Source organism: Macrotis lagotis, chromosome X (assembly GCF_037893015.1).
Source record: "Macrotis lagotis isolate mMagLag1 chromosome X, bilby.v1.9.chrom.fasta, whole genome shotgun sequence".
In the NCBI taxonomy this organism is placed as follows: domain Eukaryota; kingdom Metazoa; phylum Chordata; class Mammalia; order Peramelemorphia; family Peramelidae; genus Macrotis; species Macrotis lagotis.
The window spans coordinates 649,087,973-649,103,667 of NC_133666.1; the positions used below are offsets into that span (position 1 = coordinate 649,087,973).

Sequence of the window (15,695 nt, forward strand, 5' to 3'; positions counted from 1 at the left end):
TCCTAGGAGAAAAACTAACAGGAATATCATACTAAATTCCAAAACTCCCAGATTAAGGAGAAAATATTAAAAGCAACAAGAAAAAATCAATTATAAGAACAAAAGAAATATAAGGTAAACATCAAAGACTAATTATAAGGGACTCAATAATAACAATTTTTTTATACAAGGAAATGTAAACCATATGTTCAAGACTTATTAGTAGTTGGAAAAAGGAGGGTATAGCTGAGTAGGAAGGCATTTTTTTTTTTAGGTTTTTGCAAGGCATAAGTGGCTTGCCCAAGGCCACACAACTAGGTAATTATTAAGTGTCTGAGGTGAGGCCAGATATGAACTCAGGTACTCTTGACTCCAGGGCCTGTGCTCTATTCATGGCGCCAGGAAGGCATTCTTAAAAGTAAAATGACCTAGGAAAAGATTTTTAAGAGTTAGCATCTTATACAAATGAGAAGGAATTGATACAGAGGAATTAGATGGGGAAGGAGAGCTGGTAGCTCTAGAAACCTACTCTCTTTGGGAATAGATAAAAAAGAGGGAATACTATATGTACATACATACAAATTTATTTATTTGGCTGTAAATAACCTTCAAAATTAAGAAAGAAATAAGAGGAGGAGAAAGGGAGGGTAATGAGTTAGAGGGTAAGGAACAGGATAAAAGTATATAGAAGGATATGTAGATTAATGGGAGGGTATAGAAAGATGTGTGGATCAATGAGGAGGTAGATATGTAAGGTGTGTAAGGGAGGAATTCTTTTAAGGGCTGTTGATTAAGGAATAGGAGGGCAAATAGCAAGTAGAAGTTAAGCAGAGGAGAGAAGAAGGGTTTCTGCATTTAGAAAATGTTATAAAAATGAGAGATACACACAAACCAAATATATGCCTATGAATACGTATGTGAATATGTATATATATGCCTGTATATATATGTGTATGTGTGTGTGTGTGTGTGTGTGTATATATATTTATAAAATGTCTATCTGCATGGACATAAATATGCATGTCAGTATGTATATAAATGTGTAGAGATACATATCTACACAGTTATACTTACTCTCTCCCTGGATGGCTATAATTAAGCATGAATACACACACACACACATATCTTACCCATGCTTATTTATAGCCATCTAGGGGGAGATGGGAGAAAAAAAATAAAGTAAACAAGCAGAGAACAGAAGAAAACCTGCAAGTAAGCAAAGAAAAAATTGACAATTTCAAACACAAAATGTAATTATTTATTATTATAGGCTTTCTGGAAATCAAAATTTCACATTATGAATCCTCTTATATTTTGCTATGTACATGACTATTTTGTAAAATTAAAAAAGATAAAAGAAAAGAAAAAGAAAAACAGAACTAGTCAAATAGAAAATATATACAAAAAAATTCAATGAAGAGAAGAATACCTTAAAAAGCAGAATTCATCAAATGGGAAAAAGAGGCACAAAAATTCACAGAACTCATTAAAAAAAATAGAATTGTCCAAGTAGAAAAAAGAGGCACAAAATCTCACTGAAGAAATTAATTCCTTAAAAATTAGAATTGAGCAAGTGGAAGAAGCTAATGACTCTATGAGACATTAAGAAACAATAAAACAAAAATATCTTTTATATTTCACATGTAAAAAAATATTATCTTTAAAGAAAAAGAACTGACCAGGAAAACAGATGCAGAAGATCATTTAAGAATTACTGTACTGGGGGTGCAGCCAAGATGGCGACAAGAGAGGATCGTCTCTTAGGCACTCTCTCATAAAACTTCTAAACTAAGGACTCTAACTAAATTTTCCAGAGACAGAACCCACAGAGGGACCCAATGAGGCAGTTCTCCTATTCACATGGAAAATAGCAGAAAGGCTCTGCTCCCCGGGGGTCTGAGGGGCGGCCCACCAGAGCAAAAGAACTTCAGCCTCCCGGAGGCAGCCCCAGGGCGCTGGAAGCCATGGTTCACAGCAGCAGGGGAGTCTCCTGACGTATGACCCTGTGAGCACCAGGGGAACAGGGACCTCTGCCAGAGCGAGCACGTGAAACCCAGCCCTCAGGGCACACAGCCAACAGCATGGCCATGGAAGCCCAGATCCAGGAACAGAAGCAGGCGGAGCCAGTAAGCAGGAGCCCCCAGGGCATGAGCCCATTGAGCCAAGGGAGGGGAGTGAAGAGAGAGACTGCAGAACTCTGTCCTTTGCACCTGGAACAGGACTCTGGGGCTCTGACCACATTCAGATCCTGATCACAGTCTAGGGACCCCCATAGAACAGCAGCCCCCCCCCCACCTGGGCCCATGGCAGAGGGGGGTGTATATGGTCATTCACAGACCAGGAGGGAGGACAGAGCCTCACACACTGAGACCCTTGTGGGAGTGTCCCAAAAGCTCAGGAAGCACCCCCAAAACAGGCTAAGGCTGGAAAAATGAGCAAGCAGAGAAACAAGAGAAACACCATTGAGAAACATTTTGCCTGTGAGCCCAAGAAGGATCAAAACACTCAGTCTGAAGATGAGGAAACACAAGCTCCTGCATCTAAAGACTCCAAGAAAAACAGAAATTGGGCTCAGGCTATGACAGAGCTCAAAAAAAGACTTTGAAAATCAAATGAGGGAGTTAGAAGAAAAACTGGGAAAAGAAATGAGAGAGATGCAGGAAAAATGGATAAAACAGTTCAAAAAGTTATTGAGAAGAATGCTTTAAAAAAGCAGAATTGCCCAGATGGAAAAAGAGATAAGAAAGCTCTCTGAGGAAAACAAATCCTTCAACAAATCTAGACAAAGAATAGAACTCAGGGAAATTGATGAATTTACGAAAAATCAGGACTCAATACTTCAAAACCAAAAGAATGAAAATTTGCAAGAAAATGTGAAACATCTCATTGAAAAAAATAACTGATATGGAAAACAGATTTAGAAAAGATAATTTAAAAACTATTGGAATACCTGAAAGTCACAATCAGGAAAAGAGCCTTGACATCATTTTTGAAGAATCACTACAGGAAAATTGCCCTGATATCCTAGAAGCAGAGGGCAAAACAGAAATGGAGAGAATCCACCAATCCCCCCGAGAAAGAGATCCCAAAAAACCAACCCCTAGGAATATTGTAGCCAAGTTCCAGAACTCCCAAGTCAAAGAGAAAATATTACAAGCAGCCAGAAGGACACAATTCAAATACCATGAAGCTGCAGTCAGGATCACACAGGACTTAGCAGCAACTACATTAAAATCTCGTAGGGCTTGGAATATAATATACCAGAAGGCAAAAGAGCTTGGAATGCAACCGAGAATCAACTACCCAGCAAAAATGAATGTCCTCTTCCAGGGGACTTTCAATGAACCAGGGGAATTTCAAATGTTCCTGTTGGAATGGCCAGAGCTGAACAGAAGGGGAAAAATATGAGGGACTTAATGATGATGAACTGCATGTATTCCTGTATAGAAAAATGACACTGATAATACTCATATGAACCTTCTCAATTAACAGAGCAGGTAGAAGGAGCTTTTATAGATGAAGCACAGGAGAAAGCTGAATTTGAAGATAAAATATAGTGTAAAAATGGAGTCAATAGAAAAAAAGGAAAATGGAACGGGAAAAAGAAAAAGGAGAGGAGGAACAGGCCAAAATATTTCATGTAATAAGATTTTTCTTTATTCCAATGAACTATTGCAATGATATGGAAGGGGGGAAGGCAAGGGGGAATGAGGGAATCTGCGCTCTCATCGGAGGTGGCTAGGAGAGGAAACAACATATATACTCAATGAGGTATAGGCATCTGGAGTAAGAAGGAGAGAGAGGGGGGACAGGGGGAAGTGGGGGATGTGAGTGATGGAGGCGAGGATGGACATGGGGGGGAGAGTGGTCAGATATAACACATTTTCTTTTTTACTTCTTCCAAGGGGCTGGGATTGGATGGCCTGTCCAGGACCATAGGGCCAGGTGGATGCTAGACCTAAGGGGTGGTATGGGGGCTCAGGGCCTCTTGGCCCCAGGGCCAGGGATCTGTCTTCTGCACCACTCAGCTACCCTACAGCAGAGTCAGTGAAAGAAGGGAGTTGCGATCAGCAATGGCAATGATGGAAAAATATGAAAGTAACTTTTGTGAAGGAATTATTTCATTTTTTTTAGGTTTTTTTTTTTGCAAGGGAAATGGGGTTAAGTGGCTTGCCCAAGGCCACACAGCTAGGTAATTATTAAGTGTCTGAGACCGGATTTGAACCCAGGTACTCCTGACTCCAGGGCTGGTGCTTTATCCACTGTGCCACCTAGCTGCTCCTTGGACTTATCATAAAGAATGTGATCCACCTGCGACAGAGTTGGTGGCGTTGGAACACAGACTGAAGCAAATTTTTTATTATTATTATTTTTTTGGGGGGTTCAGGGCAAATGGGGCTGGGTGGCCTGCCTGGGCCCACATAGCAGGGTGATCGTTGAATGTCTAAGGCCGGATTTGGACCCAGGTGCTCCTGGCTCAAGGGCCAATGCTCTGTCTGCTACCCAGCTGCCCCTACTATTATTACTATTTTATTTTGGGTCTTTTTTTTCCTTTTTTTTGGTTTTTGCAGGGCAGTGGGGTTGGGGTGGCTTGCATGTCACACAGCTGTGTGACTGTTGGGTGTATGGGGCCAGATATGGGTTTGGGTGCTCTTGGCTCCAGGGCTGCACGGTGCTCCATCCACTGTACCACCTGGCCATACCTACAATTATTACTATTATTATTTTTTTAATTTTAATTTTTTTCTCTTCCCTTTACTTTATCGCTCAAGTGAGTCTATATTTGTTGGGGGAGGGGGTATTTTGTTTACTCTTAAACAAGAATATTTTATTAATGTATAAAAAACATTATTTGTACAAAATGAAAATAAATAAATATTAAAGAAAAGAATTACTGTACTTTGGGGCGGCTAGGTGGTGCAGTGGATAGAGTACCAGCCTTGGAGTCAGGAGTACCTTAGTTCAAATCTGGCCTCAGACACTTAATAATTACCTAGCTGTGTGGCCTTGAGCAAGCCACTTAACCCCATTGCCTTCCAAAAAAAAAAAAAAGAATTACTGTACTTCTTAAAAGCCATGATCAAAGAAAGAGTCACAATCAAGATAACACAAGATTTAGTAGCTTCTACATTAGAGTTGGGAACCTTTTTTCTTCCAAGGACCATTTAGAAATTTATAACATCATTCATGGGCCATACAAAATTATCAACTTAAAAATTAGCCTGCTATCTGTGGTTAAACATCTAATTAATTCACCCCTAAAAACTCCTAGATTTATTGAATTTTGAGTTCCACCTGAAGTTGCTGGAGCAGCACCAGAACAAATGATTTCATGGGCCTTATATAACCCAAGAGAAAGGGAAATCCTAAGGGACTTGGGGTTAAACTGCTTACCTAGGAAGATACTGGTTTCTTATTATTATGGAAGTTAGAAGAAATATAAATATATACATATACATACACACACACATATATATATTAGAGGGCACAAATGTGAGTTGAATATGATGGGTTAATATCTTTAAAAATAAAATTAAGTGTGAGAAATGCATTGGAAGAAAGGGAGAGGTAGAATGGGATAAATTATCACAGAAAAGAGGCAATAAAAAGCTACTACAGTGGAGGGGAAAATGGGGGAAGTGGTAGGGAACATCTGAACCTTACTCTCAGTGGAATCAGTTCAAAGAGGGAATAACATACCCATTCAACTAGGTAAAGAAATCTATCTTACCCTACAGGAAAGTAGGAAAGGAAAGGGAGAAGAGAAGAGGGCGGAAATGGAGGTAGTTCTCATAGAAGAGGTAACTTACAGTCAGAAGCAAAACACTTTTGAGGAGGGAAAGGGTAAAAGATAATAGAAAAAATGAGGGGAATAAGATGGAGGGAAATACAATATTAATTTCATAATTCATAATTGTGAAAAAAAATTTTGAAGCAAGTTTCTCCAATAACCATTATGTAGAACAATCTGGAACTATGCTCAAATATTTATAAGAGCTTTCTTTGGTGTCAAAGAATTGCAAATCAAAGGGATGTAAGTCAATTGGGGAAAGGCTGAACAATTTGTGGTATATGATTGTATTGGAATATTATTTGATATAAGAAATGATGAGCTAGCTGCTCTCAGAATAACCTGAAGAGAATTTATTTACAATTTACTTACAAGAATTGATACAAAAATGAAATGAGCAGAACTAGAAGAACCTTGCACCCAGTAACAGCAATATTGTAAGATGATCAATTATGAATGACTTAACTATTCTAAGCAATACAATGATCTAAGACACCTCTGAAGGACTTATGAGAAAATGCCATCCAGCCCCAGAGGTGGAATCTGAATACAAATCAAAGCATACATTTAAAATTTTCTTTATTTCTTATTTTTTGGAGGGGGAGTTGTAGTGATTATTTTGGTCTATGTTTTCTTTTGCAACATGACTAATATGGAAATGTTTTGCATGACTTTACATAGATAACTTATATGCTATCATGTATGGTCAATATGTTGGTTCTATTAAACAATTTTTTTTCCTTTTTTCAATTCTTAGTACAAAAGAAGGGTTGCTGGACAGAGGAATGGGAGTATATGTTCAGAAATTAATATGATGCAAACTTAAAAAAGCAATCATAAAACAAAAAAATAGCACAGGGCCAGCTTTGCCCTTTGGTAGTGCCCTGATGAGGCCAGCTCCTGTGAATTCTGAGCATCATCCCAGGCTAGACACCAGGGAAGTCTACTGATACTGCCACAGGCTACTAAAAGCATTCAATGATATGGATTCCTGCAACCATCTGTTAGCTCCTACCTGCAAAACTTCATGTTTTGGCCCTTCGTCACCAGAAGCAGATGCTTTGAGTCTTGTTTTTACAATGTTGGTCAGATCAACCCCTATAGGAGAGGGGAGGGAAAAAAAACAAATCAGTTGGATGTGCTTCCAATTCAATTCTAACATTCCTTAAATACCTCCTTCTTCAGGCATGGGGAGATACTGTAAATAAGGTCTCTTTCCTCATGAGGCTCAGACTCTAGTCAGGGAAACAGTTCACCAAGATAATCACAATATACTATATTAAGAGAGAAATATATTAGAAGGATAATATATAATTATATATTAAAAGGACTGTATTTTAAGGATACAGAGGGGATAGAGCCAAGATGGCAGAGTAAAGGCAGGCATTCACCTGAGCTCTCTCCCAAACCCCTCCAAATACCTTTAAATAATGACTCTAAGGAAATTCTAGAGTAGGGCAGCTAGGTGGTGCAGTGGATAGAGCACCGGCCCTGGAGTCAGGAGTACCTGAGTTCAAATCCGGCCTCAGATACTTAATAATTACCTACCTGTGTGACCTTGGACAAGTCACTTAACCCCATTGCCTAGCAAAAAAAAAAGAGAAATTCTAGAGTAGCAGAACCCTTAAAAAGATGGGGTGAAATAATTTTCCATGGAAAAGCTTGGAAGATTGGTGGGAAAGGTCTATTGTACCTGGGTGAGAGAGGAGCATAGTGCAGCCTGAATCATATTGGCACTGACCAGCTCCAGCAATCCAGGAACAGACAGAGGGGTTACTGGGTCAGTGAAGCAGTTTACAGATCTCTCAGTCAAGAGACGCCAAAGATAACTTGGAAGATCAGTAGGAAAAGTCTGCTGCATGACAGTGAGAGTGGAGGAGCACAGTCCAGTACAGGCCTCACAGAGAAGACTTGGTCCTCATGAACCAAAAACAGCCCTTGGGGGCCACTGAATGAATGGCAGCTGCTTCTAGAGTTTTCTCAGCCCCCAGATGATAAGGAGGTCAGAAGGAAATTACAGAGGTCTCTTTGCTATCACTAAGGTAGGAGGACTCTGTTGCTTTGCTCATACTCAGATCAGGATTGCAGTACTGGGTCACAACTGAGCTTGCTACCCCAGGGGAATGGGAATCCTTTTCATAGTTCTAAGGTAGAAAGGGGCACTTGTGTTCACTCATAGACCACAGCACAGGCCAGGACCATAGTCAAAACCTATCCTTTGATTGTAAGATTTTGGGAGAACTGAAAACTTGCAGATCCCTAGAAGTATCTCTGAAATGAGCTGCAAAAAAACCCCAAAACTTGGGACAGTATGTCCTTCATCCTGAAAGCAGAGCCCTACCTCAACAAAGAATTAAAATCAAGTCAAAGCTGAAGAAATGAACAACACAAAAGAAAAAAATATCTGACCACAGACAGTTACTATGGTCATGAGGAAGATCAAAATACATACTTAGAATATAACAAAGATAAAACTCCTACATCCAAAGCCTCCAAGAAAAATATTTATTGGTCTCAGGTCAAGGAAAAGTTTAAAAAAGATTTTGAAAATCAAGTAAGGGAGGTAGAGGAAAAATTGGGAAGACAAATGAGAGAGTTGTAGGAAAATTATGAAAACCAAGTCAACAGCTTGGTAAAGGAGACACAAAAAGTACTGAAGAAAATAGTATCTTAAAAACCAGACCAAACCAAATGGGAAAAAAGTACAAAAAAAAAGTAAGAAGAATGTCTTAAAAACCAAAATTGGCCAAACAGAAATGGAGATACTAAAGCTCACTGAAAAAAATAATCCATTAAAATACAGAACTGAGCAAAGGGAAGCTGATGACTTTATTTTTTTAATATTTAATATTTATTTATTTTCATTTCGTACAAATGTTTTTTTATACATTAATAAAATATTATTGTTTAAGAGTAAACAAAATATCAAAAAATATAGACTCGTTTGAGCAATAAAGTAAAGGGGAGAGAGAAAATTAAAATTAAAAAAAAAATAATAGTAATAATTGTAGGTATGGCCAGGTAGTACAGTGGACAGAGCACCAGCCCTGGAGCCAGGAGCACAGCCTTTCTGCTCTTTTTTCCAGGTTACCTTGAGGAGAAGAATTGCCTCACTGGGTCCCTCTGTGCGTTCTGTCTCTCGAAAATTTAGTTAAAGTCCTTAGTTTAGAAGTTTTATGAGAGAGCGCCTAAGAGACGATCCTCTCTTGTAGCCATCTTGGCTCCACCCCAGCTTATGACTTTATAAGAAATCAAGAAATAATAAAACAAAAGGAACGGAAAACTAGAAGAAAATGTGAAATATCTCACTAGAAAAACAACTGACCTGGAAAAAAATCCAGGAGAGAAAATTTAAAATCATTGAGCTACCTGAAAAACTACCTAAACTAACTATATTTCCCTCTAACCCCTTTTTCCTATTCTCTCTCTTATTTCACCTTGTCCCTCCTCAAAAGTGTTTTGCCTCCCCCTTTTATAATACCTGTTTCTCTTTCTCCCATCCTCTTCCCTTCCTACTTTCCTTTAGGGTAAGATAGATTTCTCTACCCAAATGAGTTTGAAAGTTAGACCCTAGACATTATCTTTTTTTTTTTTTTTTTAGCTTTTTCAAGGCAATGGGGTTAAGTGGCTTGCCCAAGGCCACATGGCTAGGTAATTATTAAGTGTCTGAGGTCGGATTTGAACCCAGGTACTCCTGACTCCAAGGCCGGTGCTCTATTCACTGTGCCACCTAGCTGCCCCTCACTGTGCCACCTAGCCACCCCTAGACATTATCTTTCAGGAAATTTTCAAGAAAAACTTCCATGATGTTCTAGAACTGGAGGGTAAAATAGAAATTGAAACAATCCACCATTAAAAAAACAAAGAAACAAAAAGTAACAAGAAGAAAATAATCCATTAATCACCTCCTAAAAAATCCCAAAATGAAAAATGCCAGGAATAGTGTAACCAAATGTGAGAGCTTTCAGGTCAAGGAGGAAATATTGCAAATAGCCAGAAAAAAAATTCAATTATCAGAGTCACAATTAGGATAACACAAAAATTAGCAGCTTCTAAAGTAAGGACTCATAGGACTTATAACATGATTTTTCAGAAGGCAAAAGAACTTGGATTACAACCAAAAATCAACTATCCAGCAAAACTGAACATAGTCTTTTAGGGTAAAAATGGACATTCAATAAAATAGGGGACTTCCAAACATTCCTGATGAAAAGAAATTGGTTCAGAGAGGGAATAATATACAAATTCAATTGGGTATAGAAATCTATTTTACCCTAAAGGAAAATAGGAGGGGGAAGGGGAAGGGAGAAAGCAAAGGGGTATGATAGAAAGGAGGCAGATTGTGGGAAAGGATAGTCAGAAGCAAAACACTTTTGAGGAGAGACAATGAGAGAGAGAGAGAATAGAATAAAAGGGGGTGGGAGGAATAGAATGGAGGGAAATACAGTTAGCAATAGTTAATTGTTGGAAGAAATATTCAAACTAATTTCTCAAAGATCTCATTTCTCAAACAAAGATAACTGAGTCAGATTTATAAAAAATAAGAGCCATCTCCCAGTTGATAAATGATCAAAAGATAATGAACAGTTTTTGAATGAGTTCATCATTGCTATGGCCACACTTAAAAAATATCCTAATTCATCACTTATTGGAGAAAAGCAAATTAGAACAATTCTGAGGTACTACTTTATATCTATACATTATATCTGATTGGCAGATATGGAAAATGATGAATGTTGGAAAATGATAACTGTTGAAGGTGATGTAGAGAAAATAAGACATTTGTGCACTGTTGGAGGAGTTATGAAATGATTCAACCATTCTTTAGAGCAATTTGGAACTATATTCAAGAGCTATAAAATCATTCCTACCCTTTGACCTAGCAATGCCACTACTACATCTGTATTCCAGAAGAGATGAAAATTGGGAAGGAAAAGGACCTATATGTATAATGACATTCATGGCAGCTCTTTTGTGATAGCATGGAATTGGAAACTGAGGGGATGCCTATCAGTTGAAGAATGGCTGAACAAATGTGGTGTATAATGATGATGGTATGCTATCCTGCTGTAAGAAATGATGAACAGGATGCTCTCAATAAAACCAGGGAAGACTTTTATGAGCAAACACAATGTGAAATGTACTGTGTACAAAGTAACAGCAATATTGTAGTATGATCAAATGAGAGATCTGGAAGAGTTTGGGAATGTGCTGAGCTTGAGATGCCTAAGGAATGTAGATAAAACATAGGACATCTATAAACACTTTGAGATGTCCAAGAGGCAACTGGAGACTTGTAACTATAGCTCAGGAGAGATACCAAGTGTGGGGGGCTTTCTCAGAGTTCAGCAGCAAAGGGGAGGAGGCAGCTAGATGACAGTATGGAATGGATTAAGAGCACATGTAGAGATGCTGGCCTAGGTAAGAAGGGCTACCTCATTATCAATGCAATCTATTTAAATCATTTTTAAAAAATGTTCTAGCTCATTATTAATAGGAGAAATGCAGGTAGGAACAATTCTGAGGTGCTACCTAATACTTATTAAGTTGGTTAATAGAACAGGAGAAAATGACCATGTTGGAAGGGATATGGGGATATTGAGATATTGAAGCACTGTTGGAGGAATTGTGAAATGATTCATAATTCTATAGTACAATTTAGAATTATGCCCAAAGGGCTATAAAACTGTGCCTACCCTTTGGCCTAATAGTGCCACTGCTAGGTCTATATTTCAGAAGAAATGAAATATGGGAAGAAAAGAACCTCTATGTATAGGGTTATTTATAGCAGCTCTTTTCTGGGGGTGGGAAGCTGGAGATTGAGGAATGCATTTTGGTGGGGGAATGGCTGAACAAATTGTGATAAGATATTGAAATGAAAAACTGTTCTGTTTTGGGAAATGAACAGTATCTCTCAGCAAAAAACTTAGCTGAGCAGATGCGATAGGAAATATACTGTACACAAAACAACAGTAGTATTGCAGGATGATCAATTATGAATGACTCACCTTTTCTCAGCGATGATGTGACCCAAGGTAACTGAATAACTTATAATAAATACTCTCTATCCCAAAGACAGAGCTGATAGTGTCTGAATTCAGAAGCATATTTTTTTTTTCAGTTTATTTTCTTAAAGTTTCTCTTTTTTGTATTGGGAGAGAAGTTACGTTTACTTCTAATTAATGTTTTCATGTCTATACATTTTTAACCTATATCAAGTAACTTGCTTTCTCAATGAGAGGTAGTGAAGTGAGAGGAAGGAAGAAAATTTGAAACTCAAGGTTTTGGAAGTGAATGTTAAAACTTGTTTTTTGCACGTAGCCAAGGGAAAGAATGAAATTTAAAAAATTAAAACAAAGGGCCACCTCTTAAGGTGAAGTGTCTGAATGACATACAACAAGGAAGGGAGAAATAAGAACTCTTGGTGAATAATCTCAATGTTTTCACTGATATATGAAGCAAGGTCCTCAGCTGATAGGATAAGGAGAACTGGGGGAGGCTTGAGGAAAAAGCCTGGAATAGCTGCTGCAGAGGCTGAGACTGGGAATCAATTAGGAAGGGACAGGATGTTTATTATGTGTGGGCTAAAGCCCCATTTAGGTTAGAGATTAAGATTATACATTTGTAATGGGTTCAGTCAAAACTTCCATAATTTCCTCAAGCTCTCCTATGGCAGATGTGAGAAAAGGAGATGGATGGGAGCTTCCAGGGAAGGAGCTTGGCAATAGGATAAGAATTTTTTCAGGATAGAGATGACTTGATTCATGAAGAGGTCAAGATAGAGATGAGAGGGGGCAGCTAGGTGGCACAGTAGATAGAGCACCAGCCCTGGAGTCAGGAGTACCTGAGTTCAAATCTGGCCTCAGACACTTAATAATTATCTAGCTGTGTGGCCTTGGGCAAGTCACTTAACCCCATTGCCTAGCAAAAATCTAAAAAACGACAACAACAACAACAAAAAAAACTGAGTGAAGATGAGAAAGAGAGCAGAATGTCACCAGGACAGGGATGATAGCATAGGAAAGAAGTGGTTTGAACTGGAGGCACTGGAGACTACTATTAGGACAAAGAATAACAGGATTAGAGGCTATAAGGCACAGGGAAAGATGGAATAAAAGATGATAATCAGATAAAAGAATTCAGAATTTGTCAACAAAGGAGGGGCAGATCTGATTCAAAAGACTCTTTCTACTATATCACAATGCCTCATGATATGGTATTTAAGTCAGGGAAGATGTCTGTGCAAAAGAATGGTATGACCAGATTTATCCATAAGTAAAATTCAGCAAAAGTGATAAGAAGGATGGATTGGAGGAAGGAAAAATTTTAACTAAGAGTCTACTGCAATAATCTTGATCAATGGTGAAAACTTAAAATAGATACAGATCTCAGCATACTGACTTAGAAAATTATCACAAATTAACATTACCTATGATGTACTGTATTTTTATTTATTATATTAAGCACTTTCCAATTACATTTTAATCTTATTCACAACTCTTATGTCAACCTTCCACCTCTGCCTTCTAATCCATCCTCTGGACAGTAGCCAGATCTGCTACTCCATAAACTTCCTTGTCTCCATGTTGCCTCTAAAATTCTCTAGAAATGCATCATTTTGGCTTGTTAAAATACTTCCCAAGGTGGCCAAGCTGTACCAGATCTAAAAACTATACTATAAAACAGCAGTCATCAAAACTGCCTTTTACTAGTTAATAGAATAATGGACCAGGGAATTAGGATGGATTCAAAAGAAACAGCAGTAAATGACTATAGTAATGTATTATTTCACAAACCCAAAGACATTAGGTTCTGGGATAAGAATTCACTTTGGGTAGCTAGGTGGTACAGTGGACACAGAGCACTGGCCCTGGAGTCAGGAGTACCTGAGTTCAAATCTGGCCTCAGACACTTAATAACTGCCTAGCTGTGTGGCCTTGGGCAAGTCACTTAACCCCAATTGCCTTGCAAAAACCTACCAAAAAATTTAAAAAATTAAAAAAAAAAAAAGAATTCACTTTGACAAAAACTGTTGGGAAAACTGGAAAATAGTATGGCAAAAACTAGACCTAGACCCACATCTCATACCTTATACCAAAATAAGGTCAAAATGGGTACAGGGTAAAGGACAATACCATAGACCAATTAATACTCTTGTCAGATCTATGGAAAGGGGAGAAATTTATGACCAAACAAGAAATAGGGTACATTATAAACTGCAAAATGGATGATTTTGACCATATTAAATTTAAAAGGTTTGCACTAATAAGATCAATGCTGCCAAGATTAAAAGGAAAACAGAAAGCTGGGAAACAATTTTCACAGCAAGAGGTTCTGATAAAGGTCTCATTTCTTATTTTTTTTTTTAGATTTTTCAAGATAATAGAGTTAAGTGGCTTGCCCAAGGCCACACAGCTAGGTAATTACTGAGGTCGAATTTGAACCCAGGTACTCCTGACTCCAAAGCTGGTGCTCTATTCACTGTGCCACCTAGCTGTCCCAAAAGGTCTCATTTCTAAAATATTTAGAGAAGTGAATCAAATTTATAAGATTACGAGTTATTCCCCAAGTGATAAATGGTCAAAGGATATGAACAATTTTCAAAGAAATTAAAGCTATAAATAATCTTGTGAAAAAATGCTCCAAATCATTATTGATTAGAGAAAGAAAATTAAACCAATTATGAGGTACCACCACACCCCTATCAGATTGGCTAAGATGACAAAAAGGGAAAACAATCAATGTTAGTAGAGCTGTGATCTATTCCAATCATTTTGGGGAGCAATATGTAAATATATACAAAGAGCAATGAAACATATACAAAGAGCAATGAAACTGATTATACTCTTTGACCCAGTAATACCAATACAAAGCCTATATCCAGAAGAAATCATAAAAAATGGGAAAGTCCCAGATGTTCCAAAATATTTGTAGCAGCTCTTTTTTAAATTTTTTTTTATTTATTTAAGGCAATGAAGTTAAATGACTTGCCCAAGGTCACCCAGCTAGGCAATTATTAAATGTCTGAGGCCACATTTGAACTCAGGTCCTCCTGACTCCAGGGTCTGTGCTCTATCCACTGTGCCATCTAGCTGCCCTTTAGCAGCTCTTTTTTAGTGGTAAAGAATTGGAAATTCACTGGGAAATGGTTGAATAAGTTATGGTATATGAATGTTATGCAGTACGGTTATTCTATAAGAAACCATGTATGGCCAAAAACTAGAGAAGGACACTGAAAGAATTATACAAACTGATGCTGAGCAAAGGGACCAAAGCCAAGAGAACAATGTATACATTAATAACATTGTGAGTTAATCAACTATGATGGAAGCAGCTCCTTTCAGCAGTTCAAAGAGGTAGGACAACTTTGGGAGACCTGTGATAGACAGTGCCATCCACATCCAGATAAAAAACCAAACTCACTGAATCTGAATGAACACCATGTTCATATTTTAAAATTTTCTCTTTTGTTTTTCCTTACTATTCCATGCTTTTCTATCTCTATAGTTCTAATTCCTCATATACAATATATGACTAATGTCTAAACACGTTAAACACAAATGTACACGTATAATGTTCACTAGACTGTTTGCCATGGGGAGGGGTAGTAAGGGAGGGAAGAAGAAAAATGTGTAACTTATAAATACACAAGGGGATGAATGTTGAAAAATTTTCATAAATGGAAAAATAAAATATCAATTAAAAAATGCTTCCCAGACTGCCCCTTGGTATTATATGATTCTCCTTCCTGCAGTCTGTAGTCTAGCCAGGCTGATCATCTTCCTTTTCCCCACTCGAAACATTCCATTATCTATTTCTTGTCTCCAGGTTTTGATAGTCTCCTATCTGGAATGCACTCCCCCCCTGCTTAAATAGAGACCTTCATTTCCTTCAAAGCTCAACCACCACCTTCAGCATGGGGCTT

General features: G+C 38.0%; 1 protein-coding gene across 2 annotated transcripts in view; it reads right to left on the bottom strand.

Annotated features, from left to right (window-relative positions):
- Positions 1–15,695, bottom strand: part of ARMC6 (armadillo repeat containing 6) — a 33,676-nt gene that overhangs the window by 15,777 nt on the left and 2,204 nt on the right. For both annotated transcript variants that reach the window (XM_074204720.1, XM_074204719.1), the window contains exon 3: positions 6,786–6,868. In XM_074204720.1, the coding sequence (XP_074060821.1) occupies positions 6,786–6,868 (83 nt within the window). The remainder of the gene's footprint in view (positions 1–6,785; positions 6,869–15,695) is intronic.